Below are 16,347 nucleotides of genomic sequence, written 5' to 3'. Positions count from 1 at the left end.
GAAGCCTTTGAGTCCAAGGCCCAATCAAAATACACCAGATATAGTCACATAGTCACAATATCATCCCCTACCCTAACCCTTCTCACTTTATCATACAACAGCTATGGGTGTGGCTTCAGTCCAGGTGGATCACCACCCACCTGAAAGCCAGGAATACTTAATGAACTGGTGGGTGTGGCCACAGAAAAACATCATTTTAACACGTTCTGTACAATTTTTTTGAAAACAAATCGTTCTCCTAGTATAATCATAGTACCTGATGATCATGGGGGGTTTCTTTTGAGTTTATGCAGTTTATTTTTGCTTTGCAGATTGACTGACATCAAAGCTGTGCCATCCTTTTGTGAATTTACCCCTGAGAGTAAAATTGAATGGGCCTTTATTACTTTTCCCCTACAGTTTCCCCTGTTCATCAAGTCCATATGAACTACTAGCATAATGTCAAACTCCTTTTCTCCCTCGCCATCACCGTCCACCGTCACACACTCTTTCATTCCACTTTTTCCTCTCCTCCTTACTGTGCCTCCCTCCTTTCTCTTTTCTAGGATGTGTGTGTCTGAGTGTCCCAGTGGGTTTTTCCGTGACGACAGGAAGCGCTGCAAGAAGTGCTGGTCGTCATGTGAGACATGTGTTGGTAGCCGCAGCGACCAGTGCACCACCTGTAGGGTGGGGTACCACCTCAGTGAGGGTTCCAACACCTGCGTTGCCAGCTGTGCAGATGGGTTCTTCTTGGAGCATGGTGGGTTGCAGAGTTTAATGCCAGCCATATTAACAATCCTCTGCACTCTTTTTCAAGTAAACGATTTTTGTCCAATTACTGAACATTTTAACCATAAAATCTGTAATTCTTTCTACCCAAATAAAGTTCCTCAATGAAAAAAATCTATTTGAATATTTAATTGAAAACACTGCTTCTTTCACTGCCAATGCTTTTCACAGAAATATCTCCATTAACTGTGTAAAGAAATAATCGTTTTCTTTAAGTTATTTATTTTAATTGTTCTTCCTTGTAATTAGAAAATGCAAAGAATTGTTTCAGTTTTTATTTATTTTTATTGGCATATTCGAAATAAACATGACAAACAAAACAAACAAACAGACCTTGTTTGTTGAGTGTGATCCTTCTATATCTTTGTGGAAAGCATCCTCTATTTTCAGATTCTGGGATGTCAAAAATAAAAAAAACACAAACTCTCCCACACAGTCTAAAGGGTAATCTTTAGAGCACTAAGATTTTTTTCTCTGAAACGTTTAAATTCCCAAAATGTATGCTCTGTTGTACGATGCTGTCGCACAACAAAAAAAGCAGACATACAAGCTCACAACGTGTCACGGATGCAACATTTTGTGAGCTTATTTTCGGCTTGCGACACAGTTGTAGGATGAAGTATAAACCATGTTTAAAACGGTTTCATCTCGTCACAGATCTTTTGACTCCCTCCTTCCCCCTAATTCGTAGAAACATGATCTGACTTTGCTGATGCAACATACAGTATGTCATGATTCATGGAAACCATTTTTATGGAATGTTGTACAGAAGAGGAAATGCTTGGTGTGTTCTGTGACCGTAAAAGTAAAACTGCTATCCATATAGATTTAACAAATTAAGCCCTATATCCTTTGTCGTATGCTAAATAGTGAAGATCTGAGTTGACTTTTAGCCTATAAAGAAAATAGGTTCACTATGTTGGTAAAACCTTTTGTAATTCATGGCCCTGCTGAACACAACACTGGTCCATGTGCAATGCCTCAAAGGTGTATCAAGTCTACCCTTTGAAATGTTCACACATACCCTTTTCTACAGTATAATACATCAATGACCACCTCAGCTCTGCCCATCCCCTCCCCTGCCTCCTGTTCATCTCCTCCGCCACACATCGCCTCTCTCTCCCTCCTCCTTCACCTTTACCCTCGCCTTTCCCCTGCTCCCTTCATCCCCTTTCATTTTGAAAGTGACCAGACGTCTGGTTCGTATTAGTCACTGTGTATGACTGACTGACCTTCCGTCTTCCAGATTCCAACATGTGCAGGAGATGCCCTGAGAACTGCAGGAGGTGCACCACCTCCAGTGTCTGCACAGAATGTAAACCAGGGATGAGGTAACTTGAATACTTTTGACCTGGCATCACTATTTTGGGCATGTCATCATATATCTCTTGTATTCTGGGGGTGTCGGGCACAAAGCAGTCTACTGCATTATAGGTATCAGTTTGGGGGTCCCAGAACCACTGGCATGAGCTACCCATTATCCCATTTCCAGACGCATATAAACATGTACAATTTAGGCATTTAGCAGAATTAATCCAGAGTGATTTACAGTAATCAAGAACAAAACATGGTATTTACATCAAATACATGAATAAAATGCAGGTAGAATTCAATCGATATCCATGCACTTAACATTTACTGCCATTCACTATGCATGGCAGACAGCTGACCTATGAATGTATAACATCCTTCTAATAGCTGTTGCTGAAATATAGTTGTAATGATACAATGTATGGTTTCCACCACAATGTGTTTTGGCTTAACCTGAGAGCATTATTTTGAGCCTTATCTATCAAAACAAATGCAACAGAATCAAGGATATAGGAAAATCCTGACATGGTATTACTCTATAGCCCCAAAAGGCCAGTCAAAGCAGTAGGAATTCAATGTAGTACCTGACTAAGATATGTCTTAGTCAGGTCCTAGACTAAAAGTTTGGGTTAGCCTTGTAAGAAGTTCTGACCTGTATTTTAAGAGCCCCTGATCTGAACCAGTCAGTTATCTATACTGACATCATTTTCTGGCCACTTCCACGCAAACCTCTTTAAACCACAGTGACCGCACTTGACCTGATACGGGATAGAGTGTTCCAGAGTGCCGGGATTCCTGATAGGTCATGAAGGAAGCACTTGTGAAAATTTGGAAACATTTTGGTCCTGAACCCAGCACGTAGTCAAGAGACGGAGCTGGGGGACATAGACATGTGAATAGTAGTGCCGACAAGACCACAATAAGACAGATGCACATACACACATGCACTCAGACACAATGTCTCCCCTCTCCAATTCAGTACACCATTTATGGTTGGTGGGGAGGAGAGGAGGAAGTGTGGACCAAACCAGACCCTTTCTGGGAAACATTAGCTAACACAGCCCAGCTGGTTTTCAACTCAGCACAGAGTCAGGACCAACCTGTCCTCACTTTGACTTCTTAGAACTGGGTTTATAACCTCCAACGTTGCTCACTAATGGACTTTTGCCCCTCCGCTTGCCATTGTAAAAAACGAGTGTTTATTTAAGAGTGTACAAAGGTAACTAAATGGACCCCTAAGGCTTCATTTAGTTACATTTGGTTACATTTGTCCACCCTCAAATTTACAAATGGATGGATGGTACACCAAGGATTGTAATGTGTATGAGTTAAAATAAATGCACTTTAAGTGCATAAGAACATAGATACCTTAAATTAAACCACCGGATGGTCACATTCCTGAATACCAAGTGAAAGGCCAGTCAGTGTCCTGACCACCCACAAAAAGTAAGTATCATTGGTGCTAGAGTTGGGTTGTTTTTCTACAAGCGTTATCTCAAAGCTTAGTGATTAACTTGTACTTGGCCGGAATTTCCAGATTTACTGTAAATAACTGAGAAAAAAAAGTGTCATTTGTCAGGTTCCTTTTTTCTTTTCAGTTCTTTCATTAATTCAAGTCCATTCCCACCTGTGGGTCTGGAAGTTCCGGGGACCCCCACACAGGGTTGCACCACTCAGTTCACATGGGTGTGATTGTCTTATTATTATTATTTTTTCTTAAAAGATAAATAAATAATAATACAAATATAATTCATAATAATATATATATATTTTTTGTTCTTTTTTTCCCTCCCCGTTACACCTAGAGGTCGAAAATTCTCGTAAGTCAACAACTGTGCTTCACTCCAAAGGCACCGCTCACTTCACAATGGTGTGATTTTCTACCTTGCATTTCTGGCTTTTTATTTCACTGGAGTTGTAAGGGCTGAAAAAATAATCCTCATTCGGAGACAACAGTTACACTTACAGAGTAAACCCTATGTATTTCATTGACTGTGATTCCCCTGGGCTCTATAGAGGGTATACATATTACACATGCATAAAGTGAATGGCAAATCGAGTGGCAAAATTCTCACTCACAAAGTGAGTTTAATGGCGTTTATCGTCGTTTAATGCAGTCAAATTCAAGTTTTCTGTTCGGATGTTTGGGCTGTCAAGGCCAGAAAGTAGTTTTTTGTCACTCAGTAGGTGTTCCTACATAACTTCCGGGTTTGATGATGATGTCATGTCCATACCCTCTATACTTGCCACCCTCCTTTTTCCCTCTACACCAAATCTATTTGCTGAAAATAGCCAATCTACAAGCTCACATTGCACTGCATTGTGAGCTTGTAGATCTGCCACACCAGAGGATGCATCGCTCTTCATAGAGCATCATTGTTACAATGTCCTGTGTGAAAGGCTCATAACCGTATGCATGGCATTGTTTGTGTCCAGTCTCCAAGGAAACAAGTGTCAGATGACATGTGACCCAGGAACTTATTACAATGGGCATAGAAGGACCTGTGAGCCCTGCCATCGGGCGTGTGCCACCTGTGCAGGTATACAGAACTTCTTCAAATGTGCATTCATCAGAATAATTCTCCCACCTGCTTTTCTCCTCTGTACTACTCAGTGTTGTAGGGGGTTGCAACTATTCATTATTTTCTTAGCCGTTTCTTTTCTGTGCATTACTTACTTATATAATTTGTCGCACAATGGTGTTGTGCATAACATAGCTGATCTTCAAGCTCACAACGTGCCGCATGACGTGATGCGAGCTTGTAGATCAGCTACTTTCACTATTGAAACCAACCTGTGACTTATTTCCTATAAAACATTTGATATATATTTTTTATTAATCAATTAAATCAATTAAGTTGCACTGATGACATGGTACGCTTGTTTGCATCTTGTCACAGGTACAGGGATAGAGGCATGTACCAAGTGTGCAGAGGGATACCTGCTAGAGGAATGGAGGTGTGTGACAACATGCAGTGCTGGCTACTACCTGGCAGAGAAGACCTCAGATAGTGGACAGGCGCTAAGGTCATGCTCAAAGTAAGTCATCCTACAGTACCTGATTGATTGATTGATCTTTTTATTAGTGTCCTCTACCGCAAGATGCCCAGCCCCACAGGCACACAAGACACTTACTGTACATGCTTCACATACTGTACTGTACATACACCAAGACATCCACAAATAAAATAGTGACATGAATTGTCCAAGCTGTGAGTTACGGGTACTCCAACGCAACTACCATGCCTCTAGGAATCTTCTTCTGTGTCTTATGTGCATTTATTCTTACATCATGGTACAGTGGACAGTGGAACACAAAGTTAAACTCATCCTCCACAACTACCAGGTCACTAGTAAGAACACACAATCACTGTTCCTCAGGATTGCCTTTTGTCTACCATCCTCAACTGCCAGAGGTAGGGCACCAGATCCTAGTTGAGCACAGAGAGACCTTTGAGACCCATAGTCCTATTCATAACAACCACCTTTTTCCTCCACACAGATTTGATGCAGCGTTTTCTCTGTGGCAAAGATCAGGCCTTAAGCTAAGGCAGGGGTTCTCAACGTTTTTGGCTGGGGACCCACGGAAATGCTTTGGCCATGTCTCGTACAGAATTGTATTACATACATAAATACATACATACATACATACATACAGAGTGTAGAACTAGGTGCCCTAGTTCTACACCAGCCGTCCGGACCATATATATATATCAAAATATTTGTTCAAACTCCCAGGTCACTAAGAACACACAATCACTGTTCCTCAGGATTGCCTTTTGTCTACCATCCTCAACTGCCAGAGGTAGGGCACCAGATCCTAGTTGAGCACAGAGAGACCTTTGAGCATCATTTGTTAAGTTTGCATTTTTGCCAGCTGCTTGAAAAGCTGCTGGACAACATATTCGCCTACCTCTACTAGAGACCGTAGTAGTGTCATTGGCTGCCTCTAAGCCAATGGGAGGCTAGTCTGAACGGCATAAAAACCATACTCTGAAGTCTGAACGCCGCAACGTGAAGCCGTATTGGCTGCATACTCTGAACGCCGCAACGTGAAGCCGTATTGGCTGCATACTCTGAACGCCGCAATGTGAAGCCGTGAGCTGAGGCTGCGGCACACAAACTGATTATAGATGTTCATAAACGAGAGCTTGCTGCAGCTGGCAATTATGACTGAGTAATTCTTGTTTCAAAATGTCTGCCCTAAATTGCTCCTGATGTAACATTAATAATTTCTGTTATCCATATTTATATTACACTGTAGGATATTCATAAAATATATATTTAATAGATCAGAGAGTATGAAAATTGAGGAAACCCTTCTTATCCATGGGATTATGTGTTCTGCTCCAATTTACTTTTATTAAGCCTCTCTTCTGGCAGTAAGGCAGTTCTACAGTCTAATCATTTCACATCTCTGCCTTGTCAGTCAGCTTTCTGTGTCACCTTCAAAGCATCACTTAATGTTCAGGCAGTCTGCTGTGCTGATTCAACAATTTAGCAGCTTCATATCAACTCTGTCTACAAGCTCAGAGGGTGTGTGTGAACACTACATTCATGGCAAGTTTTGTGGGGTCACAATATAGTCTTCCACAGCTTTACCACGTGTAGAAATAGACGTGAAGATTTGGTTTTCTGGATTTAGCCTTCCGTTAAGCACACTCACAGCATTTTGAATATTTCAAGAATTCAATGAAGGTTTGCCCATGTTAATTTATTTACAACTGTTGTCCAATACTGGCATTGTGGGTATATGATATATATCAACATAATCTTTCAAATCTGCAATTCGACTATTCAAGTCACTACAGATATAGGATAACAGTTCTTGTAGATCTTGTAGATTCAATTAAACAAATACAGTGGGAAGGCCTCCGGTCCAGATGGTTATCCTATAGAGTTCTATAAAATATGCATTGATAAACTAGCTCCCCTTTTGTTAAGAATGTTCAATGACTCTATGGACCAGGGATCATTACCTCAAACCTTCACTGAAGCTTCAATTATATTATTGCCTAAGCAAGGTAAAGACAACTCAGAATGTACGTGAATGTAAGTTCGTACCGTCCTATCTCCCTTTTGAATGCAGACTATAAACTTTTAGCTAAAATATTAGCATTACGCCTCAAACCTGCTCATCACCTACTAAGGCATCAGTGAACACGAACGGTACAAAATCCCAATTACACACTTTTACTTTTACAAAATTGGACCTGGAAAGGTGGAAGAGCTTACATATAACCCTAGCTGGGAAAGTAAACTGTATCAAAATGAATGTGCTTCCACACCCTCTATATCTGTTTTGTATTGTACACCCTAGTTCTACACCAGCCGTCCGGACCATATATATATCAAAATATTTGTTCAAAAATATTGTGATTTTGTCCATATCAACCCTATTTCTGTGTTAATAATGTAACCATGGCCCTTTGTATTACTATATCTCTCAGAGTGATGACACTACCGAATCTGTCCCCATAGGTGTGACCATAGCTGCTATGAGTGCACAGGGCCTGGTGAAATGAACTGCAGCAGCTGTGTCAGTGGCTACAACCTGGAGGCCACAGCTTGTGTGGTCAGCACCATCTGCAAAGATGGTGAGTTATCAACTTTCTATATTGACTAGCATAATGGAAATGGAATGAAATCCTTGATCAACTGTGTTTTGGATCCAAATGTACATATTGTAAGGAATATCAATGTAATTGTAGAAATAAACATACATACATGATACATGTATGTTACATTTTATTTATTAATTTTTTCTCACAAGAATGAATTCTTGAAGTACTATGTTGCCAAATTATAAAATGAAAGTACAGTATATGTTGAGGCATATCTAATCTACTGTTCTGGTCAATCAAGCAATCAAGAATCTAGAAGGGTTTATTGTCACTTACTCATAAAGGTACAAGCAGTGAAATGTGTGGCACAAAGTGTTTGTGCAGAGTAAAATACTCAGTTAAACACTACTGTGTGTATATATACTTTGTTGCCTGGGGTGCCCCAGGGCACCAAATGTATTAAAAAAATAGCCAATGTGTTGTTAGCTTATAGATGGTTAAGATTGGTTAATTTATCAAACACTGAAGATTTTACTGTGTAGATCAATTGTGCAATAGGCCTAAGTTTGAGAATGCGTTGCTTAAATGCGTGCCATTTTGCATTCCTAATTGAATTGTCACTAGAGCAGAGGCACAGTTGCTGCCAAAAGGGAGCCACGGTATAAAATAACAGCAGAGAACACACTGGTCTGGTTTCTCTTTCATTTTCAGCTTTTTAATAACCCAGTAACCCATCACAACAAACTGCTCACTGATCTGCTCTGCACAGTGTCTCAGTCCCGTCTCTCTGTCCAACCTTTATCTATCCATCCATCCATCCATCCATCCATCCATCCATTCCCCCCCCTCTCTCTCTATCTATCTATCTATCTATCTATCTATCTATCTATCTATCTATCTATCTATCTATCTATCTATCTATCTATCTATCTATCTATCTATCTATCTATCTATCTATCTATCTATCTATCTATCTATCTATCTATCTATCTCATGAAATGGTATAATTGGTTTTGACACAGAGGCTGACACATTCACACCGGCATGCGCCAACATATTTCTCATGTTATTTAAGACATTTTGATAATCTGCTTTTCAACTGCTTCCTTGTGCTTAGTCTTATCTTCTCAACTCTGGCTTGTCTTCTTTATTTTACACTCTACTGCACTAACTCTATTTTCATTGCTGTATGCTCTATTGCTCCAGTCTTGTTTAAATTGTGCATGTGTTGGCAATTAGGAAAGGCTATTTTAATGCAGTACATTTTCTATTTTCTTTACATTAAAGACTGGCCAAGGTGATCTGGTTATGTGGCTAACAACTAACACAGTTCATAATTGCTGGGTTTGCTCTTTTCTATGGCTGGCTTTTCACTAAAACGCCCATAAACCTTACCGGTCTGTGATACATTTCAAAATATATCTCCTTTCCATGATGATGGAGATCTTTACTTGGGGCACGTTCGGAAATTCTGCACTGGAGCGCACTCGCCTATTAGTTTGCATTGTGCAGTGCGCTCAGTGCGCCATTTCCGAACGCGCCCTTTGTCAAAGCTCAAAGTGCACCCTCCAGTAATGTGAGCTGGAGTGTGTATATATTGTCACTGTTGAGCAGAAACCTTGTGTCCATATATACATTTATATTTATTTTCTCATTAATGAATGCACTATATGGTTGCATTGTCACATGTTGTGATCTTATACTGTAGATGACTACATTGGATCCATTGGAAAGTTTCTACCCAACAGTGCCAATATCCAACCTAATAGGTGCAGGACAAAAGGATAATAATAGGAAGAAATAGCTGCACACTGATCATTTCAAGCTACACTCTGTAACTTTAATATTCTACTGTGGATTTGAAACCGAGTCCCCCACCCAAGTGTTAACATTTTCATCACTGAGCTAATGGAGCCTGCATGCCTGCTCATGTGATGAATTGAATTTGGACCTTCAGGCAGTACCACTTGTCATCCAGTAGTGGTTAAACCAGAAACAGGTTATACATATCTCAATAGAAGAGCTGGGAGACTGGTGGTCCACTTCAAATGTTTTCAGCTATGCAAAACTACCTTTTGACTTTTTTAAATCAAACATCTGTTGTGACGTTTGTCTTCTTACTGTTTCTCTTTTTTCCCCTCCCAAATCTGTTTTCCCTTTTTCCTGACATGGATCCAATCATTTCTGCGGGACTACGATCGTTTTTCCCCACCTCGACGAACATCACACCTGTGATTGGATCCTCAAAACTCTTCCTGTCACCTGACCCCTCTCCTGACCAATCACATGGCTCTACCTTTTGATCCTGACCAACCTATGATGGTTCTACACTGTGTGTATGCACGCTGTTATTGTTTTTTGTTTTCCTCCCTCCTCGTGCCACTCCCCTTTATCTCTTATTTCTGCTCTATGGAAAGCAAATGAAGAATCTTGGGCGGAAGGCAGTTTCTGTGTGCTTGTAAAAAAGAACAATCTCTGCCAGAGGAAAGTGCTGCAGCAGCTGTGCTGCAGAACGTGTTCGCAAAAGGGGTGACAGAACATTCTTGGCGGGCATACGTGAGGGGGCGTAACCGGATGCAGGGGAACAAGGGGCACCCCTCTTCCTCAAACCTCTCAGCCCACACATTCATAGTCACATAATTTATAAAAAGAATCTGTGCCTCTTTAAGGGACTGCATCGGAGGTGCGATGACAGGACTACAACAAACCTACCTTTTTTTTCCTGTAGTGGGACATGCGCACGCGGTCAGGGTGTAAAATGACTGGGACATACTTCAAGAACAAACAAGCAAACAAAAACAAAAGTGAAACAGAACACACAAACGAGCAAAAGTGTCGGCATTCTGTGACCAAAGCATTGATGCCAAAATAATTGTACCTTCTTTTTTTTTGTTTGTTGCCAGTGTAGAGTGTGTAGCTAAGCAGGAGCCATTCAGCCTGTGAATCTTGCGTCTTTGCATTTTCATTTTGGCTCCTCATTCTTCCTCCTCTGCTAGCGAATATCAACGATGGCAATCGATTCATGTACAGTAGGAAAGGCCCCAGTGTGTCTGTGTGCAAATAAAGAATTCATACATGCAGGTCATTACACACCTTGTGCAGATAAACATGCATATACGTACTTACACACACATAAATTAGGATTTACTGCGGCACCATATACAATTACAAACTGTGTGTGTGTGTGTGTGTGTGTGTGTGTGTGTGTGTGTGTGTGTGTGTGTGTGTGTGTGTGTGTGTGTGTGTGTGTGTGTGTGTGTGTGTGTGTGTGTGTGTGTGTGTGTCTCTCGGTGTGGGGAGGGGAAGGCCAACGATCCTTGATGTAAGACCAGAGCGCATTGATTCATTACTGTGGTACAATTAAGCACATCAATAGTCATTCCTTCCGGATCTTTCTGCATGGAGTAATAAACTTGGCAGTGAGTGGAAATGATTCCGTTAATATGGATGCACCAATAAAAAAATGTTTTACTGACAATAATGATGCACACTACTAATAGGTTTAACCACTTAACCCAGTGGTTCTCTAATGTGTTCATGTCAAGGAACCCTAAATTGATTTGTATTTGGTCACTGACCCCCATTTGGAAATACTTTGTGTCGGGGACCCACACAAGAGAAGATTTGTCAAGAGTAGCTGAAAACTGAAATAGGGCATAAGTGTTCTTATTCTATTCCTCATTTTGCGGGGGACCCCTGGGGATCCCTGAAGCTTCATGTGGTTAAACATTATTTAACCACATCCAAACTAATGATCCAAACAATTACCGCTGATGAACAATCCACACTTGGAGGATTAGTTTGCAATTGTTCCAATCCATATCCCTCCATTAGAGAAAATTGAAGATCCTTGTATGTGTGAAAAATCTGTCACGTGGCAGTTGGCAGAAGTTCCGCAACACCTTTTTCAGCCAGCTAGTATTGGTGCATCACTATTTTCAAACCAAACGTTTTAGGAATAAGATTATTTTATTGTAATGGAGGCGTATACCAACTGAAGTATTGCTCAGCGATCACAAAAAATGTTTTTAATTTTAAGTGCGTTTCATTTGCTGATGGTGATCTCTGAAGCCTGATTTATACTTTGTCGTAGGTAGGATGGGGTCACATGGCAAAAATAGCTGATATACAAATGCACAACACGTCATATCCGTGACGCATTGTGAGATTGTAGATCTGTTATTTCTTTTACGTGTGACACACAGTTGGGCGACAGGTAGACGGATGGGGCGGGGGTTTCACTTTCATCTCAGTTTGTTCAGGAAGTAGATTAAAAGTTCCAATATTTAAACTTGCTTCACAGGAAGAGTAGTCATAATAATAAGACATAATAAAAAAATGAATGCCTTATCAATAAAATATAGAGTTCGATCGTGAGTGAATGGTCACCCTGGTGTAAATGTTTCAGCATCAGAAGCAGGAAAAGGGATTTAAGCACTACAGGGGTATGTTCAGGTAGCATATTCATGTTTTCTTTCTGAAATGTCAAACATTGAGCCTTTATTGTACAAAGGCACTTCAAATTGCTCTCGCCCATGCATTTTTTTTGGGGTGAAAACTGTGGTGTTGCAGCCCCCCACAAACAACAAAACAACCTTCAGATGTGTGGCTTTGGATCTGTCTGTCTGTCTGTCTGTCTGAATGGAACTCCAAGGTTATTTGACTGGTACGGGATTCCAATAAAGAACAACATAATGTTTAAGATTCTTATTCTATTTGTGTGGGTTTTCACTCCTGCAGCTTGAGCAATTACAGTATTAGATGAATTGTTGTACTGTCGACTGTTATGGTTCTTGATGATTTGTAATAAAAATTGATGAATCCCTTTTTTGGTTAACAAAAACGTATTTTTGGTCATTGTTTAAGATGACTAAATTTTAATTTAGATTGTGTGGTAGTAAACACGCATACACCCCTCCTATGAAAACTGTTTTATTGTGTACCTGTGATATACCTGACAATGCATTATTAATGTTACTCAAAGGCCTAGTTTTGAAAATCATTTTTTTTTTTTTTTTACTTAAATGTTCTTATTAAAATGTTTAATCTGTTCATGCTTTTTTCTTTATTATAATTCTCATTCATTATATAGTAGTGAAACACTTTTTTCCAATGAACAAAAGTACCAAATAGTTGCATATATCTACAGTAAATGCTATAGTTACTGTAGTATTGATTGATTGAAAATTGTATTAACAATTCATAAGGGTCCTCCATTTTCAATTCATCAGAACAATTAAACACATATACACTATATACACTTTTATGCAAAATAAATCATATACACAGTTGGGGTGGGGGGGGGACTTTACTTTTTATTTATAGGTTCCAATTTTGAATTGCAGCCGCCCATCTTTGAGAGCGGTTTTGAAGGAGTCTTGGAATGGGATTCACATTTCTTAACGGCTGTTGGTAGGGCGTTCCAAGGGCGAAATTAGTTTAACCCCTTGTTTGAGCCTGAGGTTTGTGGAAATCCCTATGGTGTTGTGATCATGGACTTCGTTGACATTAAGGAAGTATTATGACAGGTACATGGGTATCTTAGTCGTGTAGCGAATCTTGAAGACCAGGGGCCTGTTTCACGAAACTTGGATTAGAGATTAAGCCGGGATTTAACACATATCCTGGCTTAATATATCCTGGATCAGTGATTAACCGGTTTCATGAAAGCTGGTTAATCTTGCCAGATTAATTTAACCAGTTAACCTGGATATGTTGAGGCTTGATTCGGTTTCATGAAAGTGATGCTACATTAGTTACCATGGAAACTAATGCTTTGGATTTAGCCTGCTCTGGACCAGGCTAACAGCCAGGTTTAACCTAATCCTGATGTCTTTACTGTTCATTAAGCAGTCAAACTGATCACAAACCAATGATGTTTTCCAGATTTATTCAATTATTATGGGTTTATGTTGCCTTATTTGTATCGGTCTGCATTAAAGGACAAATTTAAGCACTATATAAAATCAAATAACCAAAATATATAGGCTGCACAACATGACAGCTTGTGAGCTTGTAGATCAGCTGCTTTTGGTGAATGCTTTTGGTGAATGTTGGTGAATTGTTTGCTGTCGTGCAAGTGCACGGTTAAGAATAATTATATTATATTATTATTAATTTTTTTTGTAAAAGTGAAAACCACTAAATATTACCATTACTCATTGTTTTACAACATATTACCATTGTAACGTTTCAGCCACTACTAGTCCTACATACTTACACCTAGAAACCCCATTCAAACCTATTTAGGTTCATCCTACGGTGGACATGTGTGCCTGAAAAGGAATCTTTGAAATGTTTCATAGTTTTAGAAATATAGTGCTTTAAAATTTGTGACATTTATAGGCAGATAGTGGCACTTCAAAAAATCATTTTCACCTAGAAACTCCATTCACACTAAAATTCTGCTTACTGTGGAGACACATGCTGGAACTTTTTACTTTGAAATGTTTTGTAGTTTCTGAGTTATTTAACTTAAACGCCCAATGCATTCTCAATGGCAATAGCACAAACTTTGGCATGCTACATGAACCCATGACCCTCACCAGTCTGGCCCCTGTCTGGACAACAACCCCCTTCCCCAAAGGTAGCTCCCTCAGAGGAGGGAGTTATGGCCAAATATCACAATGCGACAATATCATTATGCTTACAATATTAAGAATTCTGTTTTAAGTTAATAGTAGTGGTAAAATGTAAACTATATTTTTGGGGTAGTTAATCATTCAGTCTATCCACTATTGAGAGTATGTTCTCTCTTTAATTACAGCAGCAGTATTTATTTTAGAAGCTTAAGTCCTTGTATCAGTAAGTCTTGAATCGATTAGTAAAGATAATGAGATATACAGAAGGGGGCTGTAATGCAACTATTAAGGATGCAAACTGCCTTAATACCCAATGAAGAAGAAGGATCAGTAAATCTGTGATCCACATAATGGGTCTAGAGACAAAAAGCCAGACTGTCTATTAAGCCATGGTTGCTGATCCCGGCTCGCCAAATCCGCCAATTCTGAGCCTCGCTTGGCTTTAATGGAACGGAATAAACCAGGCTGTAAAGACCAGGATTGAAAAAGCCTGGTTTTGGCCTAAATCCTGGATTAGTTAATCCAAGTTTCGTGAAACAGGCCCCAGGCCCATTGCAAGTTGCTGTACTCTGTTGTCAAGCCTAAGCCATTCCAACCTATCAAAATGAGTGGGGGTGAGGTGAGTTCTGGGAGTTAGGCCAAATAGTAGCCTGACCCGTTTGTTTTGGGATGTCTCTGGAGCCTTGTTTTAAGGGCCTTTGAGGTGCTGTGGTACCATGAGGTGCATGCATACGTCGAAGAAAGCTTATTAGGGTCTTCAAAGCATTTTTTCTGACCAGTGAGGAGATCCTGTACAGATCCTGTTCTTTGGTTGACCTTTTTTGATTACATTGGTAGCCATTTTAACACAGGAAGGCTAGGTAGGTAATTTTGTCCTTTCTTGTATGTACATCCATTTTGCTATTGCTAGAGGGTATGCGGTAATACTCTGGGCCTAATCGCACAGGAATGAAGGGGTTGGATGGATGGATGGATGGATGAAGAGGCATTGCCATCCTTAGAGCTCTGCTGTTTATTTAGCTAAAAGCATGCATAGTCAGTCCAATGTGTGACTATCCCACATGAAAGGTATGAGAAAAGTAAGACCTAGACCTTAATATCCATTTGTTTTTTGTCAAGTACTGTACCTAGAAGTACAGTATCTGGGATGGGGGAGGTCATTCATTGGGATTCAGGTATATGGATAGTAGATAATGTCCTGACATCACAAGGTCAGTCCTTTTTTCCATAACAGAAGAAAGATCCCTGAGGGATGCACTCCATTCTTCTCCTTGTGGAGTCAGAAATATCAGTTTTTGCTGTGTACAGCAACACTTCTTGCTGTCCCTGAAGGAGATGGCTCCCTCAGTTTGTGTGTGTGTGTGTGTGTGTGTGTGTGTGTGCGTGTGCGTGTGCGTGCGTGTACGTACAGGGAGGGAGACATATACAGTATGTGTGTAAGGGAGAGTGTGATGGTGCATATTCAGGGGTCGCTGCAGCCGAGCTATGCTGAATGGGAAGCTTCTGTCTGTTGTGTTTGTACACAGAAAAGCTCTTGTTTTGAAAAGAACAATCCGGTTTTACAGATAAAGAGACAGAGACAACATCCTTGCTGCTGCCTTGAAGTGTTACAGACACATCATACCACCTTTCCCCCTCCCTGAACTAAAACCTTTTACATTTGATACAAAGGTGGCAGCTACTGTAGGGCAGCGGGAGACCGTGTTTACTGTTTATGCCTCCCTGTAAGAGCACTTTCAAAATGCTGGATCATTTGAGCTTATACATCTTAACCTTCAAACTTGGAATGCAAAAGATGATTGCGATTTTAGGTTGCAGTTTACTATGAAAACCTGCGAAACCTGTCAGTCTGTCACGCCTCGTCAGTCAGTCCATCATGCTTCGTGACACGCTCCATATACGGCCAATACAGATTTAATTCCATATGTTGTTCTGACCTCATGACATCCTGTATACACTCAAGACACTGCCCCCGCTGCCACCCTTAGAACTCCATATATGGAGCTGACCTGTTCTGACATTCCATATGTTGATCTGACCTCATGAAACCCTAGTGTACACTCAAGACATGCTCCATATATGGCCAGACCTCATCAAACCCTATATACACCCTTAGATCTCCA

The 16,347-nt window shown here is 40.3% G+C and overlaps 1 protein-coding gene across 2 annotated transcripts in view; it reads left to right on the top strand.

The window, feature by feature from the left end:
• The window catches only part of pcsk5b (proprotein convertase subtilisin/kexin type 5b), a 74,972-nt gene extending 62,279 nt beyond the window's left edge, over nucleotides 1-12,693 (top strand). The window contains exons 16-21 of one of the 2 annotated variants that reach the window (XM_083784910.1): nucleotides 546-739; nucleotides 2,015-2,099; nucleotides 4,516-4,619; nucleotides 4,980-5,118; nucleotides 7,561-7,676; nucleotides 10,070-12,693. In XM_083784910.1, the coding sequence (XP_083641036.1) occupies nucleotides 546-739; nucleotides 2,015-2,099; nucleotides 4,516-4,619; nucleotides 4,980-5,118; nucleotides 7,561-7,676; nucleotides 10,070-10,176 (745 nt within the window). In that variant the 3' untranslated portion in view covers nucleotides 10,177-12,693. Of the gene's footprint in view, nucleotides 1-545; nucleotides 740-2,014; nucleotides 2,100-4,515; nucleotides 4,620-4,979; nucleotides 5,119-7,560; nucleotides 7,677-10,060 lie in introns of both variants that reach the window. The other variant, XM_083784909.1, reaches the window with a different exon arrangement.
• Nucleotides 12,694-16,347: the final 3,654 nt, after the last annotated feature.

The sequence above is a fragment of the Protomyctophum parallelum genome, assembly GCF_964188405.1.
Source record: "Protomyctophum parallelum genome assembly, chromosome: 15".
NCBI classification, from domain to species: Eukaryota; Metazoa; Chordata; class Actinopteri; order Myctophiformes; family Myctophidae; genus Protomyctophum; species Protomyctophum parallelum.
The sequence above is the reverse complement of the archived record's forward strand: the minus strand, read 5'-3'. Positions and strand labels throughout refer to the sequence as shown.